Consider the following 21,401-nt stretch of genomic DNA (forward strand, 5'->3'; position numbering starts at 1 on the left):
GGAGCTGATCTCAGCGTCCAGCTGTTCCTCTGCTCCCCACACTGAAGAGTGAGTACAGACTACACTTCAATGACCTCTTCCGGGAATTTGTATTTGCCTTCCCTACATAGCATTTACAAGAAGGGCCCAAGTCTTTAACCTCTGGGGCTGAAGCACTGCTTTCTTTCCTCAGGACCTGATGGCTATAGAAGAGACGTCATGACAGCCAGAGTTCTTGGGGGGCTGTTCGGTGTCCTCGGTTCCATTGCTGTTGCTTTGCTGTTGTATTGCCTGTTCCACAAGATATCAGGTTGTATTGACTATTTGGATTTTCTATATTTTGCTATGACCTTTCCACTACTGATATCGATTGAAATTACAAAAAAAAAAAAAAAAAAAAAAAAAAAAAAAAAAAAAAAAAAAAAAACAGAAAAGAAAGTAAAGAAACCCTCCAAAATCCAATAATTTTTTTTTTAGGCTTCAAATTCTGCAAAGTCCTGTGTAATGCTCAATGTGGTCATACTGCTAATTACACAATATGTCATTGTCCCCTGTGCATAGTCACTTGAGATTAAAATATTTACACATTCCCTCCATGTTTGACTCTTAAATTAAAAAGTCTAATTCTTTTTTTTTTTTTTTTTTTTACTTTTTTTTTATTGCATTTTAGGTTTTGGGGTACATGTGATGAACATGCAAGATTGTTGCATAGGTACACACATGGCAGTGTGCTTTGCTGCCTTCTGTCCCCTCACCTGTATCTGTCATTTCTCCCCATGCTATCTCTTCCCACCTCCCCACCCCCACACCCCTCCCCCATTTCCCCCCAACGGACCCCAGTGTGTAGTGCTCCCCTCCCTGTGTCCATGTGTTCTCATTGTTCAACACCCGCCTATGAGCAAGAATATACGGTGTTTGATTTTCTGCTCTTGTGTCAGTTTGCTGAGAATGATGGTTTCCAGGTTCATCCATGTCCCTACAAAGGACGTGAACTCATCGTTTTTGATGGCTGCATAATATTCCATGGTGTATATGTACCACATTTTCCCTATCCAGTCTATCATTGTTGGGCATTTGGGTTGGTTCCAGGTCTTTGCTATTGTAAACAGTGCTGCAATGAACATTCGTGTGCACGTGTCCTTGTAGTAGAATGATTTATAATCCTTTGGATATATACCCAGTAATGGGATTGCTGGGTCATATGGGATTTCTATTTTTAGGTCCTCGAGGAATCGCCACACTGTCTTCCACAATGGTTGAATTAATTTACATTCCCACCAACAGTGTAAAAGTGTTCCTATTTCTCCACATCCTCTCCAGCATCTGTTGTTTCCCAATTTTTTAATGATCGCCATTCTAACTGGTGTGAGATGGTATCTCAATGTGGTTTTGATTTGCATTTCTCTGATGACCAGTGATGATGAGCATTTTTTCATATGTTTGTTGGCCTCCTGTATGTCTTCTTTTGTAAAGTATCTGTTCATATCCTTCGCCTATTTTTGAATGGGCTTGTTTGTTTTTTTCTTGTAGATCTGCTTTAGTTCTTTGTAAATTCTGGATATCAGCCCCTTGTCAGATGGGTAGACTGCAAAAATTTTTTCCCATTCTGTTGGTTGCCAATTCACTCTACTGACTGTTTCTTTTGCCGTGCAGAAGCTGTGGAGTTTGATTAGGTCCCATTTGTCTATTTTGGCTTTTGTTGCCATTGCTTTTGGCATTTTGGTCATGAAGTCCTTGCCTACACCTATGTCCTGAATGGTTTTGCCTAGATTTTCTTCTAAGGTTTTTATGGTATTAGGTCTGATGTTTAAGTCTTTAATCCATCTGGAGTTAATTTTGGTGTAAGGTGTCAGGAAGGGGTCCAGTTTCTGCTTTCTGCACATGGCTAGCCAGTTTTCCCAACACCATTTATTAAACAGGGAGTCCTTTCCCCATTGCTTGTTTTTGTCAGGTTTGTCGAAGATCAGATGGTTGTGGGTATGTTGTATTTCCTCTGAGGCCTCTGTTCTGTTCCATTGGTCTATATGTCTGTTTTGGTACCAGTACCATGCTGTTTTGATTAGTGTAGCCTTGTAGTATAGTTTGAAGTCCGGTAGTGTGATGCCTCCTGCTTTGTTCTTTTTGCTTAGAATTGACTTGGCTATGCGGGCTCTCTTTTGGTTCCATATGAAGTTTAAGGTGTTTTTTTCCAGTTCTGTGAAGAAGGTCATTGGTAGCTTGATGGGAATAGCGTTGAATCTGTAAATTACTTTGGGCAGTATGGCCATTTTCACGATGTTGATTCTTCCTAACCATGAACATGGAATGTTTCTCCATCTGTTTGTATCCTCTCTTATTTCGTTGAGCAGTGGCTTGTAGTTCTCCTTGAAGAGGTCCTTTACGTTCCTTGTTAGTTGTATTCCTAGGTACTTTATTCTCTTTGTAGCAATTGTGAATGGCAGTTCGTTCTTGATTTGGCTCTCTTGAAGTCTATTACTGGTGTATAGGAATGCTGGTGATTTTTGCACGTTGATTTTGTATCCTGAGACTTTGCTGAAGTTGTTTATCAGTTTCAGGAGATTTTGGGCTGAGATGATGGGGTCTTCCAGATATACAATCATGTCATCTGCAAATAGAGACAATTTAATTTCCTCCTTTCCAATTTGGATACCCTTTATTTCTTTTTCTTCAGTGATTGCTCTGGCTAGAACTTCCAGTACTATATTGAATAGGAGTGGTGAGAGAGGGCATCCTTGTCTAGTGCCAGATTTCAAAGGGAATGCTTCCAGTTTTTGCCCATTCAGTATGATATTGGCTGTTGGTTTGTCATAAATAGCTTTTATTGTTTTGAGATACGTTCCATCAATACCTAGTTTACTGAGGGTTTTTAGCATAAAGGGTTGTTGAATTTTGTCAAAAGCCTTCTCTGCATCAATCGAGATAATCATGTGGTTTTTGTCTTTGGTTCTGTTTATGTGGTGAATTACGTTTATGGACTTGCGTATGTTGAACCAGCCTTGCATCCCCGGGATGAATCCTACTTGATCATGGTGGATGAGCTTTTTGATATGCTGTTGCAATCGGTTTGCCAGTATTTTATTGAAGATTTTTGCATCTATGTTCATCATGGATATTGGCCTGAAATTTTCTTTTCTTGTTGAGTCTCTGCCGGGTTTTGGTATTAGGATGATGTTTGTCTCGTAAAATGATTTGGGAAGGATTCCCTCTTTTTGGATTGTCTGGAATAGTTTCAGAAGGAATGGTATCAGCTCCTCCTTGTATGTCTGGTAGAATTCAGCTGTGAACCCATCTGGACCTGGGCTTTTTTTTGGGTGGTAGGCTCTTTATTGCTGCCTCGACTTCAGGCCATGTTATTGGTCTATTCAGGGTTTCGGCTTCTTCCAGGTTTAGGCTTGGGAGGATGCAGGTGTCCAGAAATTTATCCATTTCTTCCAGGTTTACTAGTTTATGTGCATAGAGTTGTTTGTAATAGTCTCTGATGATGGTTTGGATTTCTGTGGAATCTGTGGTGATATCCCCTTTATCGTTTTTTATTGCATCAATTTGGTTATTCTCTCTTTTCTTTTTTATTAATCTGGCTAGTGGTCTGTCTATTTTGTTGATCTTTTCAAAAAACCAGCTCCTGGATTTATTGATTTTTTGAAGAGTTTTTTGTGTCTCTATTTCCTTCAGTTCTGCTCTGATCTTAGTTATTTCCTGTCTTCTGCTAGGTTTTGAGTTTTTTGATCTTGCTCCTCTAGCTCTTTCAATTTTGATGATAGGGTGTCAATTTTAGATCTCTCCTTTCTTCTCATGTGGGCACTCATTGCTATATATTTTCCTCTAGAGACTGCTTTAAATGTGTCCCAGAGATTCTGGTATGTTGTGTCTTCGTTCTCATTGGTTTCGAAGAACATCTTTATTTCTGCCTTCATTTCATTGTTTATCCAGTCAACATTCAAGAGCAAGTTGTTCAGTTTCCATGAAGCTGTGCGGTTCTGAGTTAGTTTCTGCATTCTGAGTTCTAACTCGATTGCATTGTGGTCTGAGAGACTGTTTGTTATGATTTCTGTTCTTTTGCATTTGCTGAGGAGTGATTTATTGCCAATTATGTGGTCAATTTTAGAGTAGGTGTGATGTGGTGCTGAGAAGAATGTATATTCTGTGGATTTGGGGTGGAGAGTTCTGTAAATGTCTATTAGGTTTGCTTGTTCCAGGTCTGTATTCAGGTCCTGGATATCCTTGTTGATTTTCTGTCTGGTTGATCTGTCTAATATTGACAATGGGGTGTTAAAGTCTCCCACTATTATTGTGTGGGAGTCTAAGTCTCTTTGTAAGTCATTAAGAACTTGCCTTATGTATCTGGGTGCTCCTGTATTGGGTGCGTATATATTTAGGATCGTTAGCTCTTCTTGTTGCAGTGATCCTTTTACCATTATGTAATGTCCTTCTTTGTCTCTTTTGATCTTTGTTGCTTTAAAGTCTATTTTATCAGAGATGAGAATTGCAACTCCTGCCTTTTTTTGCTCTCCATTTGCTTGGTAGATCTTCCTCCATCCCTTTATTTGGAGCCTTTGTGTATCCTTGCATGTAAGATGGGTTTCCTGGATACAGCACACTGATGGGTTTTGGCTTTTTATCCAATTTGCCAGTCTGTGTCTTTTGATTGGGGCATTTAGTCCATTTACATTTAGGGATAGTATTGTTATGTGTGATTTTGATGCTGTCATTTTGATGCTACCTGGCTGTTTTGTTGGTTAGTTGATGCAGATTCTTGATTGTGTTGATGCTTTTTTACCATTTGGTGTGTTTTTGGAGTGGCTGGTACTGGTTGTTCCTTTATATGTGTAGAGCCTCTTTCAGGAGTTCTTGTAGAGCAGGTTTGGTGGTGATGAAATCTCTGAGTGCTTGCTTGTTCACAAAGGATTTTATTTTTCCTTCACTTATGAAGCTTAGTTTGGCTGGATAGGAGATTCTGGGTTGAAAGTTCTTTTCTTTAAGGATGTTGAATATTGGCCCCCAATCTCTTCTGGCTTGTAGGGTTTCTGCTGAGAGATCTGCTGTGAGTCTAATGGGCTTCCCTTTGTGGGTAACCCGACCTTTCTCTCTGGCTGCCCTTAGCATTTTCTCTTTCATTTCAACCCTGGTGAATCTGACGATTATGTGCCTTGGGGTTGCTCTTCTTGAGGAATATCTTTGTGGTGTTCTCTGTATTTCCTGGATTTGAATATTGGTCTGCCTTGCTAGGTTAGGGAAGTTTTTCTGGATAATATCCTGAAGAGTATTTTCCAGCTTGGATTCATTCTCTTCATCACATTCAGGTACACCTATCAGACGCAGATTAGGTCTTTTCACATAGTCCCACATTTCTTGAAGATTTTGTTCATTCCTTTTTGCGCTTTTTTCTCTGTTCTTGCCTTCTCTTTTTATTTCATTGAGTTGATCTTCGACCTCTGATATCCTTTCTTCTGCTTGGTCAATTCGGCTGTTGAAGCTTGTGCATGCTTCACGAAGTTCTCGTGTTGCATTTTTCAGCTCCATCAATTCACTTATACTCCTCTCTATGCTGTCCATTCTCGTCAGCAGTTCGTCCAATCTTTTTTCAAGGTTCCTATTTTCTTTGCGATGGGTTAGAACATGTTCTTTTAGCTCATTGTAGTTTCTTACTACCCACCTTCTGAAGTCTGATTCTGTCATTTCATCACCCTCCTTCTCCATCCGGTCTGGTTCCCTTGCTGGTGAGGAGTTGTGATCCCTTTTAGGAGGAGAGGTGTTCTGGTTTCGGGAGTTTTCATCCTTTTTGTGTTGGCTTCTTCCCATTTTTGTGGGTTTATCCACCTGTTGTCTGTCTCTGTCCCAGGGAGTTGGAGCTTTATGAGTTTCCGTTGCACTACTGCCTTTTTTGATTTTTCTTTCAGGTCGGACCCGCCCAGCTAGCAGCACGCCTAGCCTCTACCTGCCCGCAGGGGCTTTGCTGAGCTGCTGTGGGCTCCGCCCAGCTGCCCTGAGCTCTTCCCTGCAGTCCTTTTTATATGGGCGTAGTTAGAACTGTCTCGGCAATGGTGGCCCCGCCTCTGTTATGGTGGACTCTCTCTGTTGTGGCAGGTTGCCTCGGCAACGGCGGGTTGCCTCGTAGTGGTGGAGAGTCTCAGTAATGGCGGAAGCCCCTCCCCCACGGAGCCGGACCGTCCGGGTTCAGCTGTGCTTGGTTTGGAGGGCTCAACCCAGAGGGTTTCCAATTACTGTTTTTGTTTTCGTTGTTGTTGGGGGTAGAGGGGTGGGACCAACCGAGCCTGATCACCTGGCTCCCTGACTCAGAGTCTTTTCTTTTAAGTTGAACGACCCCGCGTTCCGGTCGCTTGTTGAAAAGGCGCCAGGATCTCCCGTGCTGCGACTCACGGAGTCGGCTCGAACTGCGGCGCCGGCTCCTGGCAGATTTTTTGCCTAGGAATCTCCTGGCCTGACTCGCTATTTCAGATGAATGGGCTATTCTGCCGTCTCAGGGCTCTGCTCGCCAGCTAAGAGGGCTCCCAGACCAGTGGCTTTTTTTTTTTTTTTTTTTTTTTTTTTTTTTTTTTTTGAGACGGAGTTTCACTCTTGTTACCCAGGCTGGAGTGCAATGGCACGATCTTGGCTCACCACAACCTCCGCCTCCTGGGTTCAAGCAATTCTCCTGCCTCAGCCTCCTGAGTAGCTGGGATTACAGGCACACACCACCATGCCCAGCTAATTTTTTGTATTTTTAGTAGAGACGGGGTTTCACCATGTTGACCAGGATGGTCTCAATCTCTTGACCTCGTGATCCACCCGCCTCGGCCTCCCAAAGTGCTGGGATTACAGGCTTGAGCCACCGCGCCCGGCCAGCCAGTGGCTTTTGTACGGAGAACCGCAGCAACAGGGAGTGGTCACAGCAGCCGCGCGGGCGGAATCAGCCCCACGGGGGCCAAAACAGCCGCACCGGCTGGGACTGCGACGCTGGCGACCCCTCTGCCTGGGTATCTCCTGGTCTGTGGGCAATAAGAGTTCATCTGGAAATGCGGCGTCCACTCACCCTCTGCACTTTCACTGGGAGCTGAAGTCCTGAGCTGTTCTTAGGCGGCCATCTTCCCAGCATTCCAAAATTCTAATTCTTAACTACCATTTAATAATTTTCAATAGACATAATTACCTTATGTAGAATGGAGCAAAATGTAAAGAGGAGCTAGATTTAAAGGAACTAAAACAATGTAATGTGCTCTTTTTTCTTTTATTTATCCATTTAGTATTAGCCACCTTCTTTATGAAAAGAGCACAGACTCCTTGAATTCTGGGATCTATGATATAGATCATAAGAAGCCATCTTCACCCACATATCTGGCTGTTGATGCTGGCTATATGTTCCAGCTTCAGCTGAGACTCAATAAGAGCACATAGATGCAGCCTCTCAACATCACCTGGATTTCCTCACAGCATGATGACCTCAAAGCAGTCAGACTTTTAACATGCTGGTTCAGGCTCCAAAAGCAAGTGTAGTAATGAAGCTGCAATACATTTAATCAACTAATTTCAAAAATTATGATGTCGCATCACTTACACCACAATGTTACTGTGTCCTGGTGCTTCACAGTTGCCCAGGTATCAGTGGAGAGGGCACAGACTTTCCTTCTAAGTGGGAGAACTGTCAAAGAATTTTAAGCCACATTTAAAAAATTTCCACATAGAACACCATGAGTTCCAATCTACTATGTCTTTAAATCCCACAACACTCTCAAAAGCACAAGCCTCTTGACTGTCCTCTCTGGAATCAGCGAATGCTCCATGGAACAAGCGATTCCAGAAGTTAGGTTTTTCTCTCTGAGCCCCTCCCCTATTTAGTTGAAGATTTTTGTGTCTATGTTCATCAGGGATATTGGCTGGTAGTTTTCTTTTTTGTTTGTATTCATGTCCAGTTTTTGTATCAGGGTAATTCTATCATTGCAGTATGGGTTAAAGAGAATTACATTCTCTTCAATTTTTTTTTTTTTTTTTTTTTTTTTTTTTTTTTTTTGGAATGGTTTGGGGAGGATTGGTATTAGTTCTTAATACATTTGGTAGAATTTGGTCTAAAGTACTTTGAATATTTTATCTCATTTCTCTCTTGGCCTGTAAGGTTTCTCTGAGAAATTCACTGTTAGTGTGAATCACTGAGTGTGTGTGTGTGTGTGTGTGTGTGTGTGTGTGTGTGTAGGTGATTAGATGCTTTTCTCTTGCTGTTTAAAAAATTCTCTCCTTGTATTTGACTTTAGACTGTTTTATTATAGTGTGTCATGGAAAAGACCTTTTTGCATTGTATCTGTGTGAAGATCTCAGAGGCTTTTACATCTGGATGTCTAAATCTTTTGCTAGACTTTAGTTTTCATCTATTATTTCATTAAATAGGTTTTCTAACCTTTTCATTCTGTCTTTGTCATCTGGGACCCCAATAATTTGAATGCTTTTTAAAAGGTATTCAAAAAGTTTGCCAATTATTGTTTCTCCAAGTGACTTAATCACATACCTATAGTGGCAATGCTGGGCCAGGCAGGGGAAAGGGTCCTAGGCTCCTGGGCAGCCAGCATGGCTTGGGCATGTGACAGTGACAGGACTACCCTCTGAGTCCCAAACAGTGCAAACTGGTGTTGGTAGTGGCTGTGGTAGGCTGGACAGGTGGTGCATGTGGGTAGGCATCAGTTGGGGTGATAGTGGCAGGATTGGTAAATCCAACCTCAGGCCTCCTGGATGAGGATTAGGTACCATGGTGGTGGACTGGGCTGTGTAATTCCCTGGTCTCTAGGCTGTGTGCTCTGGTGTGGTCAGGTGGAGGGCAAAGCCATGCTGGGTGGGCTTATCCTCACACTCCCTGATCCTCTCTGCTCTCCTGTCTCAGCAAATTTTCGCTATCTTACTGCCTTTTCAATGCTTATAAACAGACTTTAAAACTCTTTTGCCCAGCCTTTCTAGTTCTTAGTAGAAGAGTTCATCTTTGGTATGTTAATGAGATGAGTCTCAACAGAGGGACTCCTGGATAGCTTCAAGATAAGAGCTGGTTTTTGGAAACACCAACCTTGTGATTAGAGGGTTGGAACTTCCAGCCCCACCTGTGGACCTCTGAGGACAGGAGAGGGACTAAAGATTTATGTAACCACCAGTTGCCAATCATTTAATCAATCATACCTATGTAATGGGAGCACTATAAAAATCCTAAACAATGGGATTTGGAGAGCTTGCCAGTTGGTAAATACATCTATGTACTGGGAGGGTAGAGCACCCCATTCCCATGGAGATGGAAACTCCAGTGTCCAGTACACTTCCAGACATTGCCTTACCTAACTTTTTTCATCTGGTTTTATATTTGCATCTTTTATAATATCCTTTAAAATAAACTATTAAGAGTAACTGAAGTGTTTCTCTGAGTTCTATATAGAAAATTACTGAAACTGAGGAGGGAGTATGAGAATCCCCAATTTACAACCATTTGGTCAGAAGGCTATGAAGCCCATGACATATTATTGGCATCTGGAGTTGAAGGCAGTTTTGCGGGACACAGCCCTTTACCTATGGGGTCTACACTAACTCTGAGTAGCGTCAGAACTGAGTTTAATTGTAGTTAGTATTGTAAGAGTTGGAAAACCGACTGATATGGGGGAAGAAAGACTCACAAATCCAGTGACAGAAGTGTTGTGGATAAAAACAGTTAGCTATACTAAATATCAAATACTATTCAGATCTAACTTTAATGCTCTATTCTGTTTGTGTGTATGTCAATATGTGTGTATGTGTGTTTGTGTGTATGATTTGAATGCCTTTGCTTTATAGCAATACATTTATTTCTTCTATCAAGGTTGTTCCCATCATGACTATGTTATTCTTACAGAGTTTTTCTGGATGTTATTGCTTATTTATTTTTCCCCACAAGCAATATAATCAAGTATCTCTCAAATTGTTTTTGTTAGGATTCTCTTAAATTTTGAGATTAAGGAAGAATTGACAGCTTTATAATGAGAAATTTTTCTATCCAAGAGCATGTCTACTTTTGGAAAATGTTGAGTCATAGTATTTTAGGGTTTTACTTATATAGGCTTTCATCATTTCTTGCTAAGCTTAGTCCTGAAATATTGATTGATTTTTGCTATTGTAATTGATTCATTGAACCAGGGTACTCTTGGAGTGCAACCATAAAACCTAATTTTTTGTCTCCCTCTTCCCGATGCCCATTCACACTCACTATTAGGGGCTTATATTTTCCCTTACTCTGTTTGAAATCTCAGGTAGGCCCTAGTCTATCCACTTACTCCTTGGATTCGTTGGTTTTCATACTGCTTATAAAGGCATACCTGAGACTAGGCAATTTACAAAAGATGTAAATTCACTATCACAAGAACGGTACGGGGAAGACTTGCCCCATGATGAAATTACCTCCCACTGGGTCTCTCCCACAACATGTGGGAATTCAAGATGAGATTTTGGTGGGGACATAGACAAACCGTATCACTTCTATGTAATTTTAGGCAAACAACAACAACAACAACAAAAATGTAGTTTCTCCAAAGAGTCCTTGTTCATTAATCAGTGTGCTTGGTCTCCTGTAATAATGATGAAAAGCTTTCTGAATCACAGAGTTAAAGCACCCACCCACTCACCTGAGACCCTCTTCAGGTCAGCCTTCTGCAGTGTGTAAAGTTTTCTAGCCAGATGTTTCTCTCTTTCCTCAACTGGCTTCTGTTTTTGAAGCCCCCATGGTTGGAATTGATTTCCTCTGGCTCTAACAAAGCTGACTCTCCAAGTTTGCTGGATTGAGAAAATCAGCTCTTATTTTGGTGGGATGCTTCTGGATTCTCCAGAGCCCTCAACTATTAACATTACCTACCCTTCTTGCAGGTGATTCATTTTTCTCCAGCTGAGCGGTTAACATCTCTCTTCAGTTTCTAAGAATCTAGATCCTTATTCCCCTTCCCCTCTACCCTCGTTTTGGAACCCCATACCTTTCAGGCAGTCCTCTTGGGCAGATTTTGAAATGGCTTCAAGCTAGGCCTCTCTTCCACAGGGCTCAGATCCATCCACAAGAACACTCACACACCATTGCACCCTCCTGTAAATATGCAGCTCCTGCCTTAGGCAGATGATCATACCTTCCCTGAAATGAATGTTCCTTCACCTGCTTTTCAAGAGGAAGTTTGCTCCTTAAGATTCCTCAGGCATGTGTCCACACAGGGCACTCCTCCCCGAACCAAGCTGGCCTTAATACTGTCCTCGGATTGACTATAGACTCCTCATCTCCCTTTTCTTATTTACTTTAGAAAACTTACAATTGTAAATCCTTTCTCTGCCTCTTTGAGAAACAAATTTCTCCTAGCCTCTTGTCAGTTTTACAACCCAGAAATGTCTATCTCTAGGACTTGGGAGCTGTCCCTTTGAAACGTAATCATCTAGAAAGATAGCACCTCTATCTCTTATACGGTAAAACTTAGAATTTATTATTTGTTTTACCAATTTTGCTTTTTAATTCTAGAATTCTGCTTTCATCTTTGTTAGTTATTGCCTTTCATTTTTGTTAGTTTTATTCTTTTGAACAAATTGGATATTTAGTTTTCCGTTTTTTCTTATATATTTTTATATGTATTCAGTTGCTTAAGACTTGCTTCCTTTAAATTGACAAATTATAGACATACGTCAATTTTTTCAGTTTTGTTATGAATTACCAGTTCCATTATGATCAAAGAATATTATTTGTATCATGTCTATTTTTGAGATATTTTGGAGGTTTTCTTTGTGAATCAATGTATCATCAGATTTTGTTATTCAAAAGTGCTTAGATAGTAGAATTATTCTGAAGTCCATTTTAAAATAATTTCTTCAAGGAGTTGCTAGAAACATATAGACGGATTTAATACGTGTTTGAATATGACTGATTTAATACGTGTTTGAATATGACATGCTTTAATGACAGTTTGGCTTGGTAGACAATTCTGAGGTCATTCCTGTCCTTGAAGACTAAACAAGCTAATTATAAAGAAGTTTTACCTTCTCCTTGGCAAACTAAATCAAAGTCAATTTTCTAGCACTGTTTTCTGTGAAACCTAACAAAGTTGAAATATTAGCAGAGCTACTAGCAGCATTTTCCATGATTGGCAAATTGCATCTAAACTGGGAGGACTTTGACCAGGATTATAAAGCCTGATGGGAAGCACAGCTGGAGCATCCTCAAGTGCACTGTACCTCTTGAAATTTAGCATGTGTCTTATAGGGGTGACCTCTGGAAGCTACACTCATACGCTCACAGGTGTTACAAATGATAATGATTTCTACGAAGCATGAAGCTTTTGAGCCAGGGTGACCCCTATACACATCCACTGTTTCCTGAGCTATTAATGGCATTAGTGGCATTGTTTCCTGAGCTATTAATTGGAGGATTAGAAAATATCTTCTGGATCACTGTGAGAACTCCCTCTGAAGACACAGCTGATGTATCGATGGTGAAATGCTACGTTTCTTGTTTTACATCTCTCTGCAAAGCAAAATGCTGCAAGAGATGGCCTAGTGTGCCTTACAAATGTCAATATTCAGCCTAACCCCAAGATCACTGCTACAGACTAGGTGTTGCAAACATTTAAAAATTAAGAATGGCTAGCCGGGCGTGGTGGCTCACGCCTGTAATCCCAGCACTTTGGGAGGTCGAGGCAGGCAGATCATGAGGTCAAGAGATTGAGACCATCCTGGCCAACATGGTGAAACCCCGTCTCTACTAAAAATACAAAAATTAGCTGGGCGTGGTGGTGTGTGCTTGTAGTTCCAGCTATTTAGGAGGCTGAGGCAGGAGAATTGCTTGAACCCGGGGGACAGAGGTTGCAGGGAGCCGAGGTTTTGCCACTGCATTCCAGCCTGGCACCCGGCGACAGAGTGAGACTCTGTCTCAAAAAAACAAAAAACAAAAAACAAAACTTTCAAAAATTAAGCATGGCTGCATAAAATCTACTCCAGAAGAGTAATAAGATAAAATTAGTGTCATCAGTGGTTAAAATATGTTATTTTATGATAGTTAAAATAACATTGTACAGGTACATGAATAAACAAAGAGACAATCGAACAGAATAGAAAATCAAGAAGCACTTCGCAGTTCAGGCAGGGTTTGCCATTTGAAGTGGCATTTTAAATCAGTGGGGAAAAAAAGAATGAATTGTTTTTCTGACAACTAGTTGTGTTGGAATAAATATGTAGCCATTTAGATGAAATACAATTGGATGACTCTTCTATATCCTATGTCTCACCAGCTGATCATACACAGTTAAGTCATGTCAAAATTTTAAGAGATAAAGCTTCCTTCTCTAAATGAATTTTCTTTTATTTGCTTTTCAGGAGAAAGTTATGCAACTAGTGAACCCAGGTGAGAATTCTTTCTGGTAAAAATTTTAATTCTAGAGGTCTCCTTCATTCGCAGTTTTAAATATCCACTGAACTCTGCTTGTACATAGAGATGGAGGCTATGTAAGTACATGGCATCTTTCTATAATACTTACTCTTGTCTCTGCTGCATTACATTTACACCACCAGGGCACTGTTTTATTGTGGTCCACATGAGCCTAGGTGTTATCTTGTATAGGATTAGATATATTTAACTTAATTTATGAATTCATATATTTAAGATTATTGAATACATATAATGAATAAGTAAGTTTTTGTTAGGTATTTAGAGAAATGAAAATACACATAAAATGTTATTTCCTCAAGGGACATACTGTCTTATAGGTATGTAATATAAGTCCAGAGTACAAGAAGGAGTGAAGGAGATAAAGTCATGAGAAAAAGGCAGGCAAAATTTTACAGCAGTTTATAAGAAAGAAAATGATTCTGGAGCAATATCATTGTCTTATCTATAACTTTTGGAAAAGCCAAAGATGAGGAACATTTTGGCCAAATCAAAGTAGTCTATAAAAGGGACATAAAATCACCCAAGCATAGAGTCATGATTCATGACTTCTACCTGCTCTCTCCCCAGCCTGTCTCCCCGCTGTTCTCACTCACAGCCCTGGAGACTCATGCAGTTAATTCACTTCCTCACAGAGGTGCTTCCAGGCCAAATCCTCAGGCATCCACCCATTCCAGCCCAATCCCAGACATGGAGGAGCTGCAGCCAGTGTATGCCAATGGTGAGTTTCTCCACTGGGAGGGGCTCTGAGGCTGAGGCAGAAAAGAAAGAGGAGACAGAAGTAGAGACCCGTCTAGCCACCCCAACCCCTGAGGCCCAGCCATTCCCAATAAATAAATGACTCTCTCAGAATTGTATTGGAGTTGGGAGGAAGCCAATCCAGATCATTAAGCCAGGGTCTGGGAAGATGTGTGTGAAGTTTGAACCCTTGGCCACCAACATCTGTGAACTCTTGTCTTCTCTCCGCAGTGGGCTCTGTAGATATGGATGTGGTTTATTCTCAGGTCAGGAGCATCCAGCAGCCAGAAGACTCAGGTGAGAAAAAGTAAAATGGTTCTTGTCAGATGCATATTCGCAGGCAAGTGATGCATTGTATGCAATAGAGGCTTTATTTATTTATTTTTGAGACGGAGTCTTGTTCTGTCACCCAGGCTGGAGTGCAGTAGTGCAATCTCAGCTCACTGCAACTTCTGCCTCCCGAGTTCAAGCTATTCTCTTGCCTCAGCCTCCCATGTAGTTGGTCTGACAGGCATGCCCAGCTAATTTTCATATTTTTAGTAGAGACAGGGTTTCATCCTGTTGGCCAGGCTGGTCTCAAACTCCCAACCTCAAGTGATCCACCTGCCTTGGCTTCCCTGAGTGCTGGAATTACAGGTGTGAGCCTCTGCACCTGGCGATAGACTTTAATACACTGCTTGCCCTTGATATGAAATCTGTTGATCCAGGAGGGAGCAAGAGACACCTGGAGATATTCTCTTGTGAAGAAAGCAAACTTAAAAAAAATAGGGAGATGGTCTAATGAGTCTTCATTTGAATGGGGTTAGATAGTCAGGGAGAATCTAAGATACAAGGCAAAGGAAGGAAATCAGGCAAGAATGAGCATGTCTAAAGTCCAAGAGGAATTCCTTCAGGTGAACAAGGTCATTAAAGTGTCTCTTTTGAAGGATCTGCAGTCTTCACATGGGATGGGAGGAGTAACTGGATGAATAAACCTGACCTAGAGAATTTTTACTTTGCCATGTAGCTTTGCAGGAATTGTAGAGTTCTGCAGCAGTGCAGAGGAATGTCCTTTAAGCTTCTGCCCCAGTGCCCTTAAAACTATAACCCTTATTCCAACAACCCTAAAAGCTGTCCTTTGTTCTGTGTTCCTGGTTGCCTCTGATGGAGCCAGTGGCTGTTGACAGCTTGGCTGATTTCCTAGTCAGTGGTCATCTAGCTACTCTCCTCTGAAGTTGGGTCCTCTGCCCGCCTTGCTTAGATTCGTGCCACTTCGGCTTCCTACAGCGAATTGATTACCCTATCATTGTCTTTCTCTATCTGACCAGCCTAGCAGAATCAAAATTTGCCTTCATTTTCACTGGATGTTCATTTTCCAAGCCCTCTAGCTATAAATCTTCGGGAGAAGGAAAGAGATTTCATCCCACTATGCATGCCTGGAAAGAAAGGGAAAAGCAGCAGACATCACTAAGTAGCACCTGCAACCACTCAAAATGCTGTGTAATTCAGAATCTGTCTTCTGTTATCTATGCTTCTGCTCCAATTTCCTTCTATATAGTGAGGTGAACCACACAGGAACATAGGGAAACAGCAGGAAACAGCCCTGGCAGGATACTGTAATAGAGAAATCAAGGAGAAAAAAATATAAAGACAGCGACCTACGGGAAGTTGCGTTAGAGAAGGGAAGGGCTTTGTTAGTAAGTGGTGGAGGGCTTGGACAATGGATAGAGTCTTAGAAGGACTTCAGCGTTAACAACTTTAAGAAGGATTGTACAGAACAGGAGAAAATGGAATTCCACACACTAAGCATAGTAGTTCTATGTTCTGGGGCATGAAGTCTGGGAGTGAGGTCTAAGTGAGAATGCAGGGGCTCAGAACTATTACTTTTTTCTTAACAGCAAACATCAGGACATTTCTGGAGAACAAGGTGAGCTAGACTCCTTGGAAGTTCTTGATCTTTCTTTCGTCCACGGTATTTCTTTCCTTGATCACTTAGGTCCTTATTCCTGTATGTCTCTCCCAGGACTGCCAAGTCATCTACTCTTCTGTGAAGAAGTAATAATACTTGGAGGAACCAGAGGGGAAGATCAACAACGAGAATGGGGCATTATTAAGACTCGCCATAAAACCTTACGAAAATGCTCGGGCCTTATCACCTGCCACAGCCAGAATGTGCTTCGGGAGCCATCTCTTGTCATCATTTTTGTTCTGATCATTTTCCTTCTCCAATATCTTCTTTTACTTATTAATAGTCATTGAACTGCTACTACATCCAGACACTGTGCAAATAAATTTCTGCTACCTTCTCTTAAGCAATCAGTAAGTAAAGAGTTGAGGAAAGAATGAATAGGAGATACAAGGTCTCACCTTCACCTACTATGAGGGGATGAGAACAGGACTCGTGGTGTATTAACTTTTTCATGTGCTGCTGAATGCAGTTTGCTAGTATTTTGTGGAGAATTTTTGCATATATGTTCATCAGGAATGCTGGCTTGAAATTTTCTTTTTCCATCGTGTCTCTGCCAGATATTTGTATCAGGCTGATGATGGCTCCATAGAATGAGTTAGGGAGGAGATCTTCCTCCTTGATTTTTGGGCACTGTTTCAGTAGGATTGGTACCAGTTATTCTTTGTACATCTGGTAGAATTCAGCTGTGAATTCATCTGGTGTAGGGCTTTTTTGTTGGTTGGTAAGCTTTTTATTACTAATTCAACTTGAGAGCTTGATATTGTTCTATGCAGGGTTTCTGTCTCTTCCTGGTTCAATCTTGGGAGATTCTGTGTTTCCAGGAATTTATCCATTTCCTCCAGATTTTATTCTTTATGTGCATAGATTTGAGTGTAAATATAACTTATATTCACTAGGAAACAAAAAAATCTTTATGACTTGCTTTATTGCAATATTTGCTTTATTTTAGTGACCTTGGACTGAACCTGCACTATCACCAAGGTAAGCCTATAGTAGCAAAAATGTGCTTTTTGACACAGTAAATATGCGTATTTGCAATAAACTATTGTATTACTTTTGTAAGTGTAAAGAATGAAACATAAATACTCTATGGATTTGATACCATCATATTTCCTTTTTTTCTGTGAATATATATTTTCTTTTTTTTTCAACTTACATTTTGGGTTCAGGGGGTACATATGTGGGGGTGTTATATGGGTAAATTGCATGTCACAGGGATGTGATGTACAGATTATTTTCTTATCAAGGTAATGAGCATAGTACCCAATAGTAGATTTTCAGTCCTTACCCTCCACCCTTCAGCAGGCCTCAGTGTCTATTGTTCTCTTGTTTTTTAAAGAAAAATTCTAAATTCTGGGGGGTACCTAGTAAGTGTATATATTTACGGGGTACATGGGATGTTTTGATTCAGGCATGCAATGTGTAATAATCACACCATGAAGAATGGGGTATCCATCCTCTCAGGCATTTATCCTTTGCATAAAAAATTCAATTATAATATTTAAGTGATTGTAAAATATAAAATTATTATTGATTATAATGGCACTATTAAGTAATAGGTCTTCATCATTCGTTTGATTATTTTGTGCCCATTAACTATCCCCACCTTACACCCTATTGTTCCCTTCATTGTGTGCATGTGTTTTTTCAAAAAATTTTATGGCTGTGAATGTACATTTTCACTGATATTTTTTCATTGAAAATTTTAGATGCAATGTAATTCTTCTTTATTTCTGGAAATATTTTACTGATAACTCCCATTTAAAAAAATTTCTGTGATCATAAGACTCTGTGTTAAAACATTTCTTCTGGATTGAATTATCTTTAGAATTATTATAGGTACAAAACTGATCAAAACCATGGAAATAAATTACAGATTTTTAAAAAAAGTATTAAACATTAAATCCACCTTTGAATGATGCAGTGGAGTTCCACCTTTGAATGATGCAGTGGAGTACATATATATATATATATATATATATATATATATATATATATAATTTTTTTTTACTGCACTTTAAGTTCTGGGGTACATGCGCAGAACACGCATGTAGTTTGCTGCCTCCATCCCCCCATCACCTATATCTGGCATTTCTCCCCGTGTTATCCCTCCCCAACCTCCCTACCCTCTGCTGTCCCTCCTCTATCCCCTGCCACAGACCCCAGTATGTGATGCTCCCCTCCCTGTGTCCATATGTTCTCATTGTTCAACACCCACCTATGAGAGAACATGTGGTGTTTGATTTTCTGTTCTTGTGTCAGTTTGCTGAGAATGATGGTTTCTAGATTCATCCATGTCCCTGCAAAGGACATGAATGCATCCTTTTTTATGGCTGCATAGTATTCCATGATGTGTATGTGCCACATTTTCTGTGTCCTGTCTATCATCAATGGGCATTTGGGTTGGTTCCAGGTCTTTGCTATGGTAAAAGTGCTGCAGTGAACATTTGTGTGCATGTGTCTTTATAATAGAACCATTTATAATCCTTAGGATATATACCAAGTAATGGGATTGCTGGATCAAATGGAATTTCTGTATCTAGGTCCTTGAGGAATTGCCACACTGTCTTCCATAATGGTTGAACTAATTTACACTCCCACCAACAGTGTAAAAGTGTTCCTATTTCTCCACATCCTCTCCAGCATCTGTTGTCTCCAGATTTTTTAATGATTGCCATTCTGACTGGCGCCAGGTGGTATCTCAATGTGGTTTTGATTTGCATGTCTCTAATAATCAGTGATGATGAGCATTTTTTCATATGTTTTTTGGCCTCATATATGTCTTCTTTTGAAAGTGTCTGCTCATGTCTTTCACCCACTTTTGAATGGGTTTGTTTTTTCTTGTAAATCTGTTTTAGTTCTTTGTAGATTCTTAATATTAGCCCTTTGTCAGGTGGGTAGATTGCAAATTTTTTTTCTCTTTCTCTTGGTTCCCAGTTCACTCTAATGATTGTTTCTTTTGCTATGCAGAAGCTCTGGAGTTTAATTAGGTCCCATTTGTCTATTTTGTGTTTTGTTGCCAATGCTTTTGGTGTTTTAGTCATGAAGTCCTTGCCTACGCCTATGTCCTGAATGGTTTTGCCTAGGTTTCTTCTAGGGTTTTTATGGTGTTAGGTCTTATGTTTAAGTCTTTAACCCATCTGGAGTTAATTTTAGTGTGTAAGGAAGGGGTCCAGTTTCTGCTTTCTGCACATGGCTAGCCAGTTTTCCCAACACCATTTATTAAACAGGGAATCCTTTCCCCATTGCTTATTTTAGTCAGGTTTGTCAAAGATCAGATGGTTGTGGGTGTGTGGCATTGCCTCCAAGGCCTCTCTTCTGTCCCATTGGTCTATATCTCTGTTTCTGTACAACTATCATGCTGTTTTGATTACTCTGGCCTTGTAGTATAGTTTGAAATCAGGTAGCATGATGCCTCTGGCTTTGTTCTTTTTGCTTAGAATTGTCTTGGCTAAGTGGGCCTCTTTTGGTTCCATATGAAGTTTAAGGTGTTTTTTTCCAGTTTTGTGAAGAGGACAATCAAAACATCTGGAGACAACAGATGCTGGAGAGGATATGGAGAAATAGGAACACTTTTACACTGTTTGTGGGAGTGTAAATTAATTCAACCATTGTGGAAGACAGTGTGGCGATTCCTCAAGGATCTAGATATAGAAATTCTGTTTGACCCAGCAATCCCATTACTGGGTATATATCCAAAGGATTATAAAACGTTCTATTATAAGGACACATGTACACAAATGTTCATTGCAGCACTGCTTACAATAGCAAAGACCTGGAACCAACCCAAATGCTCATTGATGATAGACTGGACAGGGAAAATGTGGCACATATACATCATGAAATACTATGCAGCCATAAAAATGATGAGTTCATGTCCTTTGTAGGGACATGGATGAACCTGAAAACCATTATTCTCAGCAAACTGACACAAGAACAGAAAATCAAACACCGCATGTTCTTATTCATAGGCGGGTGTTGAACAATGAGAACACATGGACACAGGGAGGGGAGCATCACACACTGGGGTCTGTAGGGGGAAACTAGGGGAGCGACAGTGTGGGTGGGGATAGCATGGGGAGAAATGCCAGATATAGGTGATGGGGAGGAAGGCAGCAAACCACATTGCCATGTATGTACCTATGCAACAATCTTGCATGTTCTTCACATGTACCCCAAAACCTAAAATGCAATAAAATATATATTAAGAAAAAGAAGAGTAAAATTTGACAAGTGGAACCTAATTAAACTAAAGAGCTTCTGCAGAGTGAATGAAACTATCAACAGAGTAAATAGACAACCTATGTAGTGGTGGAAAATGTTCACAAACTGTGCATCCAACAAAGGTCTAATATTGAGGAACTTAAATAAATCTATAAGCAAAACCCCAAATAACTCCATTAAAAACAGAATAGAGGACATGACAGACACTTCTCAAAAAAGACATGCAAGTGACCAAAAAAAATCCTCATCATCATTAATCACCAGAGAAATGCAAATTAAAACCACAATGGAACACCGTCTCATCCCAGTTTAGAATGGCCATTATTAAAAAATCAAAAAGCAACATATGCTGGTAAGGCTGTAGAAAAAAGGGAATGCTTATACACTGGTAGTGGGAATGCAAATTTGTTTAGCCAATGTGGAAAGCAGTTTGAAGATTTCTCAAAGAACTTAAAATAGAGCTAACATTCCACATAGCCATCCCATTACTGGGTATATACTCAAAGGAAAATAGATCATTATACTAGAAAGACACATGCACTAGTATGTTCACCACCAGTCTATTTACAAAAGTAATGATGTGGAATTAACCTGGGTGCCCATCAATGGTAAATTGGATAAAAGAAAATGTGGTACATCACACACTAGAAAATCTAGAAGAAAGAGAGAAATTCCTGACATATATACTCTCCCAAGACTGATCAAGGAAGAAATTGAATCCCTGAACAGACCAACAACAAGCTCTGAAAATGAGTTAGTAATAAATAGCTTAACAATAAAAAAATTAATAAATACTTAAAATCCAAAGACAAAATGAATTCACAGCTGAATTCTACCAGATGTATGAAGAACAGCTGGTATCATTCCTGCTGAAACTATTCCAAAAAATTGAGGAGGATGGATTCCTCCCTAACTCATTCTATGAAGCCAGCATCATCCAGATACAAAAAGCTGGCAGATTCACTCTACTGACTGTTTCTTTTGCTGTGCAGAAGCTGTGGAGTTTGATTAGGTCCCATTTGTCTATTTTGGCTTTTGTTGCCATTGCTTTTGGCGTTTTGGTCATGAAGTCCTTGCCTACACCTATGTGGATGAACCTGGAAACCATCATTC

At 40.3% G+C, this 21,401-nt stretch overlaps 1 protein-coding gene across 3 annotated transcripts in view; it reads left to right on the top strand.

Annotated features, from left to right (window-relative positions):
• The window catches only part of FCRL2 (Fc receptor like 2), a 35,102-nt gene extending 17,097 nt beyond the window's left edge, over positions 1 to 18,005 (top strand). For 2 of the 3 annotated variants that reach the window (XM_074389903.1, XM_074389902.1), the window contains 6 exons: positions 173 to 289; positions 13,309 to 13,336; positions 14,014 to 14,099; positions 14,348 to 14,413; positions 15,994 to 16,022; positions 16,119 to 18,005. In XM_074389903.1, the coding sequence (XP_074246004.1) occupies positions 173 to 289; positions 13,309 to 13,336; positions 14,014 to 14,099; positions 14,348 to 14,413; positions 15,994 to 16,022; positions 16,119 to 16,154 (362 nt within the window). In that variant the 3' untranslated portion in view covers positions 16,155 to 18,005. Of the gene's footprint in view, positions 1 to 172; positions 290 to 13,308; positions 13,337 to 13,948; positions 14,100 to 14,347; positions 14,414 to 15,993; positions 16,024 to 16,118 lie in introns of those variants that run through there. The other variant, XR_012515041.1, reaches the window with a different exon arrangement.
• Positions 18,006 to 21,401: the final 3,396 nt, after the last annotated feature.

The sequence above is a fragment of the Saimiri boliviensis genome, chromosome 19, assembly GCF_048565385.1.
Source record: "Saimiri boliviensis isolate mSaiBol1 chromosome 19, mSaiBol1.pri, whole genome shotgun sequence".
In the NCBI taxonomy this organism is placed as follows: domain Eukaryota; kingdom Metazoa; phylum Chordata; class Mammalia; order Primates; family Cebidae; genus Saimiri; species Saimiri boliviensis.